The sequence below is a fragment of the Equus asinus genome, chromosome 2 (assembly GCF_041296235.1).
Source record: "Equus asinus isolate D_3611 breed Donkey chromosome 2, EquAss-T2T_v2, whole genome shotgun sequence".
Classification (NCBI taxonomy): domain Eukaryota; kingdom Metazoa; phylum Chordata; class Mammalia; order Perissodactyla; family Equidae; genus Equus; species Equus asinus.
Window position 1 is genome coordinate 122,845,042 of NC_091791.1, and position 14,048 is coordinate 122,859,089.

At 38.6% G+C, this 14,048-nt stretch overlaps 1 protein-coding gene across 9 annotated transcripts in view; it reads left to right on the forward strand.

Moving 5' to 3' along the window:
• IDH3A (isocitrate dehydrogenase (NAD(+)) 3 catalytic subunit alpha) overlaps nt 1–14,048 on the forward strand; it is a 40,214-nt gene that overhangs the window by 21,117 nt on the left and 5,049 nt on the right. For all 9 annotated transcript variants that reach the window (XM_070504382.1, XM_070504381.1, XM_044763824.2 and 6 more), the window contains 7 exons: nt 3,382–3,444; nt 5,285–5,368; nt 9,586–9,700; nt 11,444–11,631; nt 12,120–12,253; nt 13,358–13,460; nt 13,563–13,627. In XM_070504382.1, the coding sequence (XP_070360483.1) occupies nt 5,345–5,368; nt 9,586–9,700; nt 11,444–11,631; nt 12,120–12,253; nt 13,358–13,460; nt 13,563–13,627 (629 nt within the window). In that variant the 5' untranslated portion in view covers nt 3,382–3,444; nt 5,285–5,344. The remainder of the gene's footprint in view (nt 1–3,381; nt 3,445–5,284; nt 5,369–9,585; nt 9,701–11,443; nt 11,632–12,119; nt 12,254–13,357; nt 13,461–13,562; nt 13,628–14,048) is intronic.

Sequence of the window (14,048 nt, forward strand, 5' to 3'; positions counted from 1 at the left end):
GGTCATGTAGGAGAGATGACAACCATGGAAGTGACTGGTGGTTAGAGAAAATCAATGCAAATATTAAAGCTGTTTACTGGTGTGGGAACTTGTCAGATAGATGCTTGAGGCTGGCCTCAGTTTTTCCAAAAAATGTTTTTATTGAGCACCCACTATGAGCCAGCCACTGTTCTAGGCCTGGAGATAAAACAGTGAGCAAAACATAAAAATCTTTGCACTCGTGGATTTACATTTTAAATCAGTCGTTGGCTGGGTCATTTGTCACAAAGACATGGGTATGTTTTGTGTGAATGTCTTTCCCTTCTTTTTGGGGGGTGGAGAGGAGGTCTCATGCAAATTTTATAACGTTGCTTGTCACAGAGTAGCTTTTATTTTTATTTTTTAAAATTATTTTACTGAGGTGACATTGGTTTATAACATTGTGTAAATTTCAGGTGTACATTATTATATTTCAGCTTCTGCATAGACTGCATTGTGTTCGCCACCAAAAGTCTAGTTTCTATCTGTCACGATACGTATGAGCCCCTTTACCCCTTTTGCCCTTCCCCAAGCCCCGTCCCTTCTGGTAACCACAAATCTGTTCTCCTTATCTATATGTTTGTTTATCTTCCGCATAGGAGTAAAATCATACAGTATTTGTCCTTCTCTGTCTGACTTATTTCACTTAGCATAATACCCTCAGAGTCTATCCATGTTGTTGCAAATGGGAGGATTTTGTCTTTTTTTTAATGACTGATTAATATTCTATTGTGTGTGTGTGTGTATATATATATATATATACCACATCTTCTTTATCCATTCATCAGTTGGTGGGCTTCCACATCTTGGCTATTATGAATAATACTACAATGAACATAGGGGTGCATATATCTTTTTGAATTGTTTATTTCATCTTCTCTGGATAAATACCCAGAAGTGTAATAGCTGGATCATATGGTATTCTTTTTTAATTTTTTTCTTTTTTAAAGATTTTATTTTTTTCCTTTTTCTCCCTAAAGCTCCCCCGGTACACAGTTGTATATTCTTTCTTGTGGGTCCTTCTAGTTGTGGCATGTGGGACGCTGCCTCAGCGTGGTTTGATGAGCAGTGCCATGTCCATGCCCAGGATTTGAACCAACGAAACACTGGGCCACCTGCAGTGGAGCGCGCGAACTTAACCAGTCAGCCGCGGGGCCAGCCCCATTCTTTTTTAATTTTTTAAGGAATCTCCGTACTGTTTTCTATAGTAGCTGCACCAGTTTGTATTCCTACCAGCAGTGTATGAGGGTTCTCTTTTCTCCACAACCTCTCCAACACTTGTTATTTCTTGTCTTTAATAATAGCCATTCTGATGTGTGTGAGGTGATATCTCATTGTAGTTCACAGTAGCCTTTAACTGGCCTCTCTTCTAATAGCCCATCCGCTGGTGGATGAATCATGTTCTAGGATTAAAATTTTTTTTTTATTGAGGTTATGATAGTTTACAACATTGTGAAATTTCAGTTGTACATTATTGTCAGTCATCTTATAGGTGCGCCTCTTCAACGTTTGTGCCCACACCCCCACCACCACCCCCCTTCCCTCTGGTAACCACTAATCTCTTCTCTTTGTCCACATGTTTATCTTCCATATATGAGTGGAATCAGACAGAGTTTGTCTTTCTCTGTCTGGCTTATTTCGCTTAACATAATACCCTCAAGGTCCATCCATGTTGTTGTGAATGCGATGATTTTGTCATTTTTTTATGGCTGAGTAGTATTCCATTGTGTGTGTGTATAGATACCATATCTTTATCCAGTCATCAGTCAATGGGCACTTGGGTTGCTTCCATGTCTTGGCTATTGTGAATAATGCTGCAGTGAACATAGGGGTGCATGAGTTTTTTTGAATTGCTGATTTCAGATTCTTTGGTTAAATACCCAGTAGTGGGATAGCTGGATTGTATGGTATTTCTATTATTAATTTTTTGAGAAATCTCCATACTGTCTTCCATGGTGGCTGTACCAGTTTGTATTCCCACCAGCAGTGTATGAGGTTTCCCTTTTCTCCACATCCTCTCCAACATTTGTTATTTTTTGTCTCGGTTATTATAGCCATTCTAATGGGTGTAAGGTGATGTCTTAGTGTAGTTTTGATTTGCATTTCCCTGATGATCAGTGATGATGAGCATCTTTTCATGTGCCTATTGGCCATCTGTATATCTTCTTTGGAGAGATGTCTGTTCATACTCCCTGCGCATTTTTTGATCGGGTTGTTTGATTTTTTATTGTTGAGTTGTGTGAGTTCTTTATATATTATGGAGATTAACCTTTTGTCAGATATATGATTTGCAAATATTTTTTCCCAGTTGGTGGGTTGTCTTTTTGTTTCAGTCTAGGATTAAAATTTTTGCCAGTGGTTTTGGCAGAGTATTCTTTCGGGTCTTGCCCTATCTTTTATTTTCAGTCTGGAGAAATGACTGTAGACACCAGGTTAGAGAATACAGCTCATTCGTATCTTCTTGACTGTTCGTTGGTGTCTTGTTAGTAGATGCCAATATTACAGCAAAGGTTCAGGTCTTGTAAGAACTGTCCCCAAAAAGGAAGACTAAGGCAGGATGTAACAAATGCATCTTTGCTCATGTATCTAGCATAAAAAAAAGTTACCTTTAAAACTTTTAATACATTTTAATACCTTTGGTCTATGTACCCAGTTTCTTTGATTACATTCTGTTTCTTATAATGTAATATGACTTTGTACCAGTTTTCAAGGGCCAAGTTTTTCAAGTTTGAAATAACATTTTAAAATTTATATTTCTGGCATGTAATAGTGTTAAGTGGAAAAAAAATGTACCAGTGGTAACATCTTGGGGTAGTGAGGTTACTAGGTGATTTTTTTTTCCCTTTTTGTATCTTTCCCCATCCCAGCAATTAATAATAATGACCACATTACCTGTATTATCAGAAGAAATAAATTATTTAGTTAAAATCTTTATTGTATATGACACAGATGTCAAAATAGCATTAAGTAAACTTTTTTTAGATTTTATTATGAAGTGTGATTTCTTAATATTCATGGGAGAAAAAATCCAATATTCATCTGAGAAAAATCCATTGTTTGAGCTAAAAAAAGTATAGTTTCATTCTACCTTCAACGTCTTTTGACAACTTATATTCATAAAATTGATTTAAAGTATATAGTACTTAAATTCTCAAAGCAAAGGTAAACTGAATGTTTAGGTTTTCAAATCTGAGATAGCTTGCCACTTTGAGCTAATATATGAGAAAAATATGCCTTGAAAGTTCCCAAATATGTCTGTGCAAATTTGCAGCATTATCAGCCATCAGAAATGGCTTCATCTCTACCTTTTACTATATGTGGTTTAATTCTGTGCATGATATTTTTTTGTTGATATTAATGTAGGTCTCTCGGCTGCTGGGGGCATTCCACAACCAAAAACAGGTGACCAGAGGTTTTGCTGGTGGTGTGAGTATAATTACATTTTTATATTTTCCTTTTAGAAGTTTCTCAAGAAAGATGCTCTAACACATTTATTATATAGCATTTTATCTCCATTTATTTAAAATTAGGGAATATTGGCCATACTTAGACTATGTATTTAAATTATTGGCTAACATGCATAAATTTATTAGGTCACTTGCACATTTGAAAGAATTACATTACAGCTGGCTGTGTAAGCCTGTCACATTAATGTCTTCAAAGAGCCTTGTTAAAAATAGATAGAAATTACCCTTGAGCCTGTTACTTTATTTCACAATCTCATTTTGGTAAGATGGTGTTTTTCAAAACTAGTACAAGTTGAGAGAAAATTGTTGAGAAGCTTCAAAACCCGCTTTGCATTTTTATTTTGTGAGCTTCCCTAAAAACAGTTGATTGGTCGCCAGTTAGGAATGCCTCAGACATCTGTAAGATAAGCCCTGTAGGCATATACTTTCCTTAGGAAGTCTTTATAAACTAGCATGTTAGTGGATCACCTATTTCTCGTTAAATCTGCTGGTTTTAGAATTCTCAACATTAGAGTTCTGTGCTTTAAAAGCTGATGCCACATTTTTAGAGTGTTCTAAGACTGTGGGTCAGTGACTTCCTATACGTTTTTATTTTACCCCCTTCTTAGGAAATCTGATTTGGATTTCATAATGCCTATACGCCCATAAACATCTTATTCTGAGGGATGTATAAGACCATGGCACGTTTTTTCCCATTTGCCTTTGGTACTGTGGAAGAAAAGTAGATTTTTCTGGTGGCCTGATGACATTTATTATTACATGTTGGGAGAATCAAAAGAAGAAGCCAAAGATTTCTTTTGTCTCTGCTTATGCAAAAGAGGCAGAATGAGGCTTGCACTTAAAGCTCAAGAATAGTGAACCTAGCTTTTTTTTTTTAAAAGATTGGCACCTGAGCAAACGACTGCTGCCAGTCATCTTTTTTCTTCTTCTTCTTCTCCCCAAATCCTCCCAGTATATAGTTGTATATATTTTTTTAGTTGTGGGTCCTTCTAGTTGTGGCATGTGGGATACCACCTCAACATGGCCTGATGAGTGGTGCCATGTCCACGCCCAGGATCCGAACCGGTGAAACCCTGGGCCCCCGAAGCAGAGCGCTTGCAACTTAACCACTCCGCCATGGGGCCGGCCCCCACATATGCTATTCTTATTGGTTGCAGATAAACTTTGCTGAGCTTATTTAGATTGCATTTGTCCTTAAGGAACCAGTTTTATAGAGGAACTCGGAAAAATAGAGACCCTCTCTTGATGTGAAGTCTGATTTTCTCTGAGTACCAAAACAGACCTCAGTGGTATTCTGGAAATGTGTCTGAAAGTGTTTTGTAAGACTGAAGAAGTGGTGTGAGAAACTAAGCTTTCCAGGATTCCACTGGAGAAGAAAGCGCTTACTCTCATTAGAAACCCTGTAAATTTTAGTGAGAGAACATTGTTGAAATTCTTTGTTCTTTTGGTTTTACAGACTTGAATTAATTGGTCTCTTTCTAGCTTGTCCGAAAAGAAATATCAATTGGGATGTCTACTTGGTAGTTTAATTTATTTTTGTTTTATCTATAGGGCATCACTTAAATTCTTTTTAAAACCCCTGAACTCAGGTAAAGAGTAGAATTGTGGAGTCTCTTGACTCTTACCTCCATTTTGACGAGCCCTTGGGCAGTTGGTAGGTCTCTTTTCTTAAAGGCATTTGGGTTTTTTTGAGATCCCCCCCCCCCCGCCATAAACTGGATTTCTTTGTCAATGATACTCTTTTTTAAACCTTCAAAAATCAATCCTTACTATCTTCTTTGATGATTTCTTGTATTCAGGTTCAGACAGTAACTTTAATTCCAGGAGATGGTATTGGCCCAGAAATTTCAGCTGCAGTTATGAAGATATTTGATGCTGCCAAAGTAAGTGGGCTTAAAAATTACCTTTAATAATAATTTGTAGAAAAGTTTTCTTGGCCAGTTGGAGTCTGTGAACCCTGTGAAACGGAATGAATTGTTCCCGTTTGTCTGCAGTTCGTAAGGTCTGTTGTTCGTCTTCACAGATTTTAACTTTAACAGTGTTGTTTGCAGCTGTCTTTGTCGATAGTTTAAGCTCCTGCATTAGCTTCGGTTGTATATGAAGTAATCAAAGTAGTGCTGGCATATTTGTGGATTTTTGAATCCTGCCTGGGTTTAAGGTCTTTAAGCCCTGCCAAGTCACCGGTCTACCTCAGTCTGCCTTCCTGCCAAAAAGGAAAATTGAATTGATATTTCAAAAAATGATATAAGAGATTTTGAAAGACTTCTTAAAAAAAAAATTTCTGATGTGGTATTATCATCAAGCCTGAAGTAGTATTATTCTAACAGGTAGATATTTTAATAGCTTCAATGCAGGTAGATATTCTTTTTAATTTAATTTTTCTTCAGTTAATAATAGGTTACAATCTTGTGAAGTTTCAGTTGTACATTATTGTTTGTCAGTCGTGTTGTAAGTGCACCCCTTCCCCCCTTGTGCCCACCCCCCACCCCACCTTTCTCCTGGTAGCCACTGATCTCTTCTCTTTGTCTGCATTTTTAAATATTTCATGTGAGTGAAGTCATACAGAGATTGTCCTTCTCTATCTGGCTTATTTCACTTAACATAATTCCCTCAAGGTCCATCGTGTTGTTGCAAATGGGACGGTTTTGTTCTTTTTTATGGCTGAGTAGTATTCCATTGTGTATATATACCACATCTTCTTTATCCATCATCTGTTGATGGGCACTTAGGTTGCTTCCATGTCTTGGCTATTGTAAACAATGCTGCAATGAACATTGGGGTGCATGGGACTTTTGGAATTGCTGACTTCAAGCTCTTTGGATAGATACCCAGTAGTGGGATGGCCGGATCGTATGTTAGTTCTATTTTTAATTTTTTGAGGAATCTCCATACTGTTTTCCATAGTGACTGCACCAGTTTGCCTTCCCACCAGCAGTTTATCAGGGTTCCTTTCTCTCCACAATCTCTCCAACATGTGTTACTGTTTGTTTTAGTTATTTTTGTCATTCTAATGGGTATAAGGTGATATCTTAGTGTAGTTTTGATTTGCATTTCCCTGATGATCAGCGATGATGAATGTCTTTTCATGTGCCTATTGGCCATCTGTATATCTTCTTCGGAGAAATGTCTGTTCATGTCTCCTGCCCGTTTTTTGATTGGGTTGTATGATTTTTTTATTGTTGAGTTGTGTGAGTTTTTTATATATTATGGATATTAAGCCTTTGTTGGATGTATGACTTGCAAATATTTTTTCCCAGTTAGTGGGTTGTTTTTTTGTTTCAATCCTGTTTTCCTTTGCCTTAAAGAAGCTCTTTAGTCTGATGAAGTCCCATTTGTTTATTCTTTCTGTTGTTTCCCTTGTCTGAGAAGACATGGTGTCTGAAAAGATCCTTTTAATACTGATGTCAAAGAGTGTACTGCCTACATTTGCTTCTAGAAGCCTTATGGTTTCAGGTCTCACCTTTAGGTCTGTGATCCATTTTGAGTTTATTTTGGTGAATGGTGAAAAAGAATGGTTAATTTTCGTTCTTTTACATGTGGCTTTCCAGTTTTCCCAGCACCATTTGTTGAAGAGACTTTCTTTTCTCCATTGTAGGCCCTCAGCTCCTTTGTCAAAGATTAGCTGTCCATAGATGTGTGGTTTTATTTCTGGGCTTTCAATTCTGTTCCATTGTTCTGTGCACCTGTTTTTGTACCAGTACCATGCTGTTTTGATTACTGTAGCTTTGCAGTATGTTTTGAAGTCAGGGATTGTGATGCCTCCAGCTTTGTCCTTTTTTCTCAGGATTGCTTTGGCAATTCGGGGACTTTTGTTGCCATATGAATTTTAGGATTCTTTGTTCTATTTCTGTAAAGAATGTTATTGGGATTCTGATTGGGATGGCGTTGAATCTGTAGATTGCTTTAGGTAGAATGGACATTTTAACTATGTTTATTCTTCCAATCCATGTGCGTGGAATGTCTTTCCATCTCTTTATGTTGTCATCCATTTCTTTCAGAAAAACCTTGTAATTCTCCTTGTATAGGTCTTTCACTTCCTTAGTTAAATTCACCCCGAGGTATTTTATTCTTTTTGTTGCGATTGTGAATGGTATTGTGTTCTTGAGTTCTTTTTCTGGTAATTCGTTATTAGAGTATAGAAATGCTACTGATTTATGTAAATTGATTTTATACCCTGCAACTTTGCTGTAGTTGTTGATTACTTCTAAGAGTTTTCCAGTGGATTCTTTGGGGTTTTCTATATAAAAGATCATGTCGTCTGCAAACAGCGAGAGTTTCACTTCTTCCCTCTCTATTTGGATTCCTTTTATTCTTTTCTCTTGCGTAATTGCTCTGGCCAAAACCTCCAGTACTATGTTGAATAAGAGTGGTGAGAGAGGGCATCCTTGTCTTGTTCTTGTTTTCAGGGGGATGGTGCTCAGTTTTTGCCAATTGAGTATGATGTTGGCTGTGGGTTTGTCATATATGGCCTTTATTATTTGAGGTAGTTCCCTTCTATCCCCATTTTGTTCAGAGTTTTTATCACAAATGGCTGTTGGATCTTGTCAAATGCTTTCTCTGCATCTATTGAGATGATCATGTGGTTTTTATTCCTCAGTTTGTTGATGTGGTGTATCACGTTGATTGATTTGCGGATGTTGAACCATCCCTGTGTCCCTGGTATGACTCTCACTTAATCATGATGTATGATCCTTTTGATGAATTGCTGAATTCAGGTTGCCATAATTTTGTTGAGAATTTTTGCATCTATGTTCATCAGCAATATTGGCCTGTAGTTCTCCTTTTTCGTGCTGTCCTTGTCAGGCTTTGGTATCAGTGTGATGTTGGCCTCATAGAATGTGTTAGGAAGTGTTTCATCTGCCCTAATTTTTTGGACTAGCTTGAAAAGGATAGGTATTAAATCCTCTCTGAAAGTTTGGTAGCATTCCCCAGGAAAGCCATCTGGTCCAGTGCAGGTAGATATTTTAAAATTCTTTGGGGAATTTAGGAAACTTGGATTTTGTTTGACATGATGCTTTATTATTGCTATTTATAGCTGCTAGGTGAAAAAATGTGTAAGATTAAAACAGTGATGGTTATATCAACAGCTGTAAATCAAGAAATGCAATTTATTTAAATTATACATACATTGTTTTTCTATATGAGCTTCTAATTAAAACTCCTACAGAGGAAATGATACTCAGGCAGTAGCAAATTCCCCGAGTGAACTGAAATATGATCGCTCACTCAATTGTAAGCTCCTTGTGAACAGGCTCATGTCTTACTCTGTTCCTATTCCTAGTACATGCTCAGTCAGTGTGCTGGCTGTTAGATGTGCATGTACACATTGAAGGATGTGGGTGGAAAGAAAGGAAGACACTGGTTTATACCTTAAAACTGGTGCCTTCGCAGGTTATGTAGTATATCTTGTTTTTTGTGTTTTTCTTTAACTGCTTTATTGAGATGTAATTCACATACCATACAATTCACACATTTGAAGTATGTAATTCAATTCAGTGGTTTTTAGTACAGTCATAGAGTTGTGCAGCCGTCACCACAATCTAATTTTACAACACTTTTATCACCCAGAAAGAAACCCCATACTCTTTAGCAGTCACTCCCCATTCCTTCTCTCTCTCACCTAGCCCCTCTCATCACAAGTCGTAGGTAACCACTGGATTTACTTTCCACCTGTAGATTTGCCTATTCTGGACATTTCATATAAATAGAATCTTATAATATATGGTCTTATATGATTTATTTCTTTCACTTAGCATAATGTTTTCAAGGTTCATCCATGTATCAGTACTATGTAATGTTTCTGCAAACCATATTTCTCCACTCCTTGTGGTATTGTAATTATAGCCACATTAAAAGTTGTGAAAAAAAGTGGGGAGGTGGCAGCTAGGAGTGATGGCTGGGCAAGGGTAACGTGGAGAATCCCTCTGGGCATGCTGGAGAATGACATCTCATCTTGCATGCCAGGAACTTCCTAGACCTTTATTGTGTGTGTTTTCACCAATTGCATCCAAAGTTGAAGAAGTTTGTTTGTAATTGTAGTGTGAATGGCAGGCATGTTTAAGGCTTTCCAGTTCACTGTGCTCTGTGGTGTGACATCTAGGCGCCTATTCAGTGGGAGGAGCGGAATGTCACTGCCATTCAAGGACCGGGAGGAAAGTGGATGATCCCTCCAGAAGCCAAAGAGTCCATGGATAAGAACAAGATGGGCTTGAAAGGTAGCACAGAAATGGATATGATGGTTATTATTGATTTCTGCTACAGGTGCTATATTTTTAAAGTTTATGCATTTAAACTAACTAAGGCCTGACTATTAAAGTAAAACTGTCCTTTTATGAAGCAACTTATTCATAGTAAGATGCTTTATTTTTAATTTTGGGACATATTTTTCCCCAGTAAAAACATTAAAGTACTATTGGCAAAGGTCAAATGAAAGTATATATGTATCTTCACATAGATTGGTCTTTTGCATAATTTTTTACATTTTTATTATTATTTTAATTAGTTGATGCTTATGGTCATGATTCAAAATACTAACATGTGACTGATTCAAATTCAGCATAGGCTTTAAATCCAGACAGATCCAAGTTTGAATCTCATCTCTGACGCTCACTGACTGGGGGAGGCTTGGGCTAATTTCTTACTCTTCATTTTGTTTTTTTTCCTTCTTTTTTTTTTAGCTGAGGAAGGTTTGTGCTGAGCTAACATTGGCTGCCAATCTTCCTCTCTTTTTTTTTTTTGTATGTTAGCCACTGCCATAGCATAGCCACTGGGAGATAAATTGTGTAGATCCGCACCCAGGAACCAAAAGTGGGCTGCTGAGGAAGAGCATGCCGAACTTAACCACTAGGCCACCGGGGCTGATGCTTTCCTTCACTTTTTTTTTTTTTGAGGAAGATTAGCCCTGAGCTAACATCTCCTGCAAATCCTCCTCTTTTTGCTGAGGAAGACTGGCCCTGAGCTAACATCCATGCCCATCTTCCTCTATTTTATATGTGGGATGCCTACCACAGCATGGCTTGCCAAGCGGTGCCATGTCCGCCCCCGGGATCCGAACTGGCCAACCCTGGGCTGCCAAAGCAGAATGTGTGAACTTAACTGTTGCGCCACCGGGCGGGTCCCTTTCCTTTCCTTTTCTTTTTTTTTTTTTTTTTTTTTTGAGGAAGATTAGCCCTGAGCTAACTGCTGCCAATCCTCTTCTTTTTGCTGAGGAAGACTGGCCCTGAGCTAACATCCATGCCCATCTTCCTCTACTTTTATACATGGGACGCCTACCACAGCATGGCTTTTGACAAGCGGTGCCATGTCCGCATCCAGGATCTGAACCGGCGAACCCCGGGCCACCGAGAAGCGGAACATGCAAACTTAACCGCTGCGCCACTGGGCCAGCCCCCCTTTCCTTTCCTTTCCTTTTAAATGACAGAGTTGATACATCATGGATTGGTGGCAAGGATTAGATCATGTCAAGCACCTGGTACAGTGCTTGGTCCTCAGTCAGAAGGTGCTCAGTATTATTAAGGAATGCAATAGTGTTCCAGAAAGCCTCCATGAAGAAGTTTTCTTCCTCCATTTGAATCTGAGGGAGAGGGTCAAGTTAGAGGCAGAACACATTTTACCAGATAGCCCAGGGGGTTAGTAGGTGATATAGAGAGTGAGCACCGAATGATTGCCTGAGAGTGACCAGCCATGGGTGGACTCATTCACGATGAAGAGAACATCACACTTCGAAACAGAGTGTCTGCCTGTCCTTTCAAAGGACTCTTGCTTGGTTCATAAACACGTGTGTTCAACATGTGGCACAACTACATCACGTCCAAAGAAAGGATCCTAAGTACAGCTCTAATGGAAAAGTGAAAAAAAATTGAAATTTCAAATAAACATTATGTACTTGTGTTTATAAAGAAGAAGAAAAAAGATTAGAATGTATCCTATTGTCATCTGGGTATTCTTCTTTATTACAGGCCCATTAAAGACCCCAATAGCTGCTGGTCACCCATCTATGAATTTATTGCTGCGTAAAACATTTGACCTTTATGCAAATGTGCGGCCATGTGTCTCAATCGAAGGCTATAAAACCCCTTATACTGACGTAAATATTGTCACCATTCGAGAGAACACAGAAGGAGAATACAGTGGGATTGAGCATGTGGTATGTTTATTTCAGATACTTTTTTGTTGTTAGTTGGGTTGCTTTCTGTGCCTTTGGCACAGTTGGTCAAATGCCTAGCTGAAAATATCTCCCAGAGACAGTTCACTTTCACCTCTGTGAGGTGTTGGTGTTTGTCTTGGTCCTGGGTCTCTGGCCAGCAGTGCTCAGATGGATGCTAGGAGGAGCAGGACATAGTGGTTAGGAATATCCCTCCGTTTGTATTTTGAATCCTTAACTTCACAGATGTGCTCTCAGGCAGGTGACCATCTCTGCAACTCAGTTTTCCTCGTCTGTACAGCAGGGCTTATAATCTCTACCCCGTAGGGCTGGGGTTAACGTTAACCACACTGACATACTGTACGCATGGTGCCAGGGTAGCTGGCACTGTGGGAGCATGTCACAAATGCTGTTGGCTACACACCACCAGCTGTGTAGCACTGAGTTGTTGCCACACTCTTTCCAGTGAGGCAAGACTTCCTCTCTTTCAGATCGTGGATGGAGTTGTGCAGAGCATTAAGCTTATCACTGAGGAGGCGAGCAAGCGCATTGCTGAGTTTGCATTTGAGTACGCCCGGAACAATCACCGGAGCAATGTCACAGCCGTGCACAAAGCCAACATCATGTGAGTCCCTGCGGGGGCCAGCACCCTGTCTTGCTTTGTGGGAGAGGAATGACAGGGCTTTCCTTTGTTCGCTCCAGCTTGCTCATTGATTCCTGATATTTCTGAAAAATAACCTTGTAACCACTCAGAGGGTCAGGCATTTCTCTTGTGTCATAAACTCCTATTAAGTGTGCCTCACTGGGTGAATGGAGCAAATTTGGAAGGGACAGGAATTCAGGTCCTGGAAGGTTAAGGAGGGACTGAGAATTTTCAGAGAAGGAAGCTGGAGACTGGATCCCCAGATACTGTGTCCAGTTAACTAAGTCCACATAGATAAAAGGGCAGGGTCATTTAAGTTGTAGAAGTGGAATAGTGGGAGTGTTTCTAAAATGGCCACATGCTCAGGGGCTTACAAGTCAGTGCTAATAGTGCTAACGCCATCTGATGTATTATTCTAGCTGTTTCAATTCTCCTCGTCCCCAGTCTATTAAAGGCCAACTCTGAATGTATAAGGAAACATGTTTCCTAACCTAAGGAAAGTGTTGAGCATATAAAATAGTAAAGTCATTTAAATAATTGAATAAGTTAACCTTTTAAAGTAATTTTAACATTTTCTTATTAATAGATATTTCTTAATTTTTGCTGGACAGCACTGTAAAAGTATAGTCTTCTTTATTATGCTCACACTGTTTTACGTTTTTGTGCTTTCAGAAGTATCCCAAAATATTTTTTTTCTTTTAAAGATTTTATTTTTCCTTTTTCTCCCCAAAGCCCCCCAGTACATAGTTGTATATTTTCAGTTGTGGATCCTTCTAGTTGTGGCATGTGGGATGCTGTCTCAGCATGGCCTGGTGAGTGGTGCCATGTCTGCGCCCAGGATCCGAACTGGCAAAACCCTGGGCTGCCGAAGCTGAGCACACGAACTTAACCACTCGGCCATGGGGCTGGCCTCCCAAAATATTTTCAATTTGCATTTTATTAACTGCCTAAAAAAAGAATTTTACTGTAATTGAAATCAGACATCTTGTCTTCTGGAACTTAAATATCTTTAACTTACTTCTCTGATTTGATCCTTTTCTTTCTGCAAGTCTTTGCTTTCAGCAATTTTTATTTGATTAAATACAGGCGAATGTCAGATGGACTTTTTCTGCAAAAATGCAGGGAAGTTGCAGAAAACTGTAAAGATATTAAATTTAATGAGATGTACCTGGATACAGTATGTTTGAATGTAAGTATATATTCATACTTACCTGCTATTTTTTGTGGTGTATAGTGTGTATGTATGGTGTGCTGTTTTTGATTGCTAAATGCACAAATCCATTCCTTGTAGATGGTCCAAGATCCGTCCCAGTTTGATGTTCTTGTTATGCCAAATTTGTATGGAGACATCCTAAGGTGAGTCTAGCTGCACCCTTTTAGCATATATTTATTTATAAACATCCTAGGACAAATTATGGCTTAAAAATTTCAATCAAATATTATAAAATACAGCATTTGTTATAAGATATTAGTTGAATTCTAATAATTCAAGTGGTGATACAGGTGATTACAAGTTGGCTGGGTTATTCTTTCATTTATTTGCCAAATCACCTCTGGGCTGTTGTTCCCTAATCGTTAGTTCCCTTTTCCCGGTTTTCAGATGTTTTATGAGTTAGTTGATTTCAGTGTTTTGTATAGCTAGGTAGGTGGGTAGTCATTTTTACAATTTTTTTTGTAGCTTTTGACATAATTTCAGACTTAGAGAAAAGCTGCAAGAATGATACAAAGAATTCCTGTGTACTCATCACTCACATTCCCCAAATGTGACATTTTACCA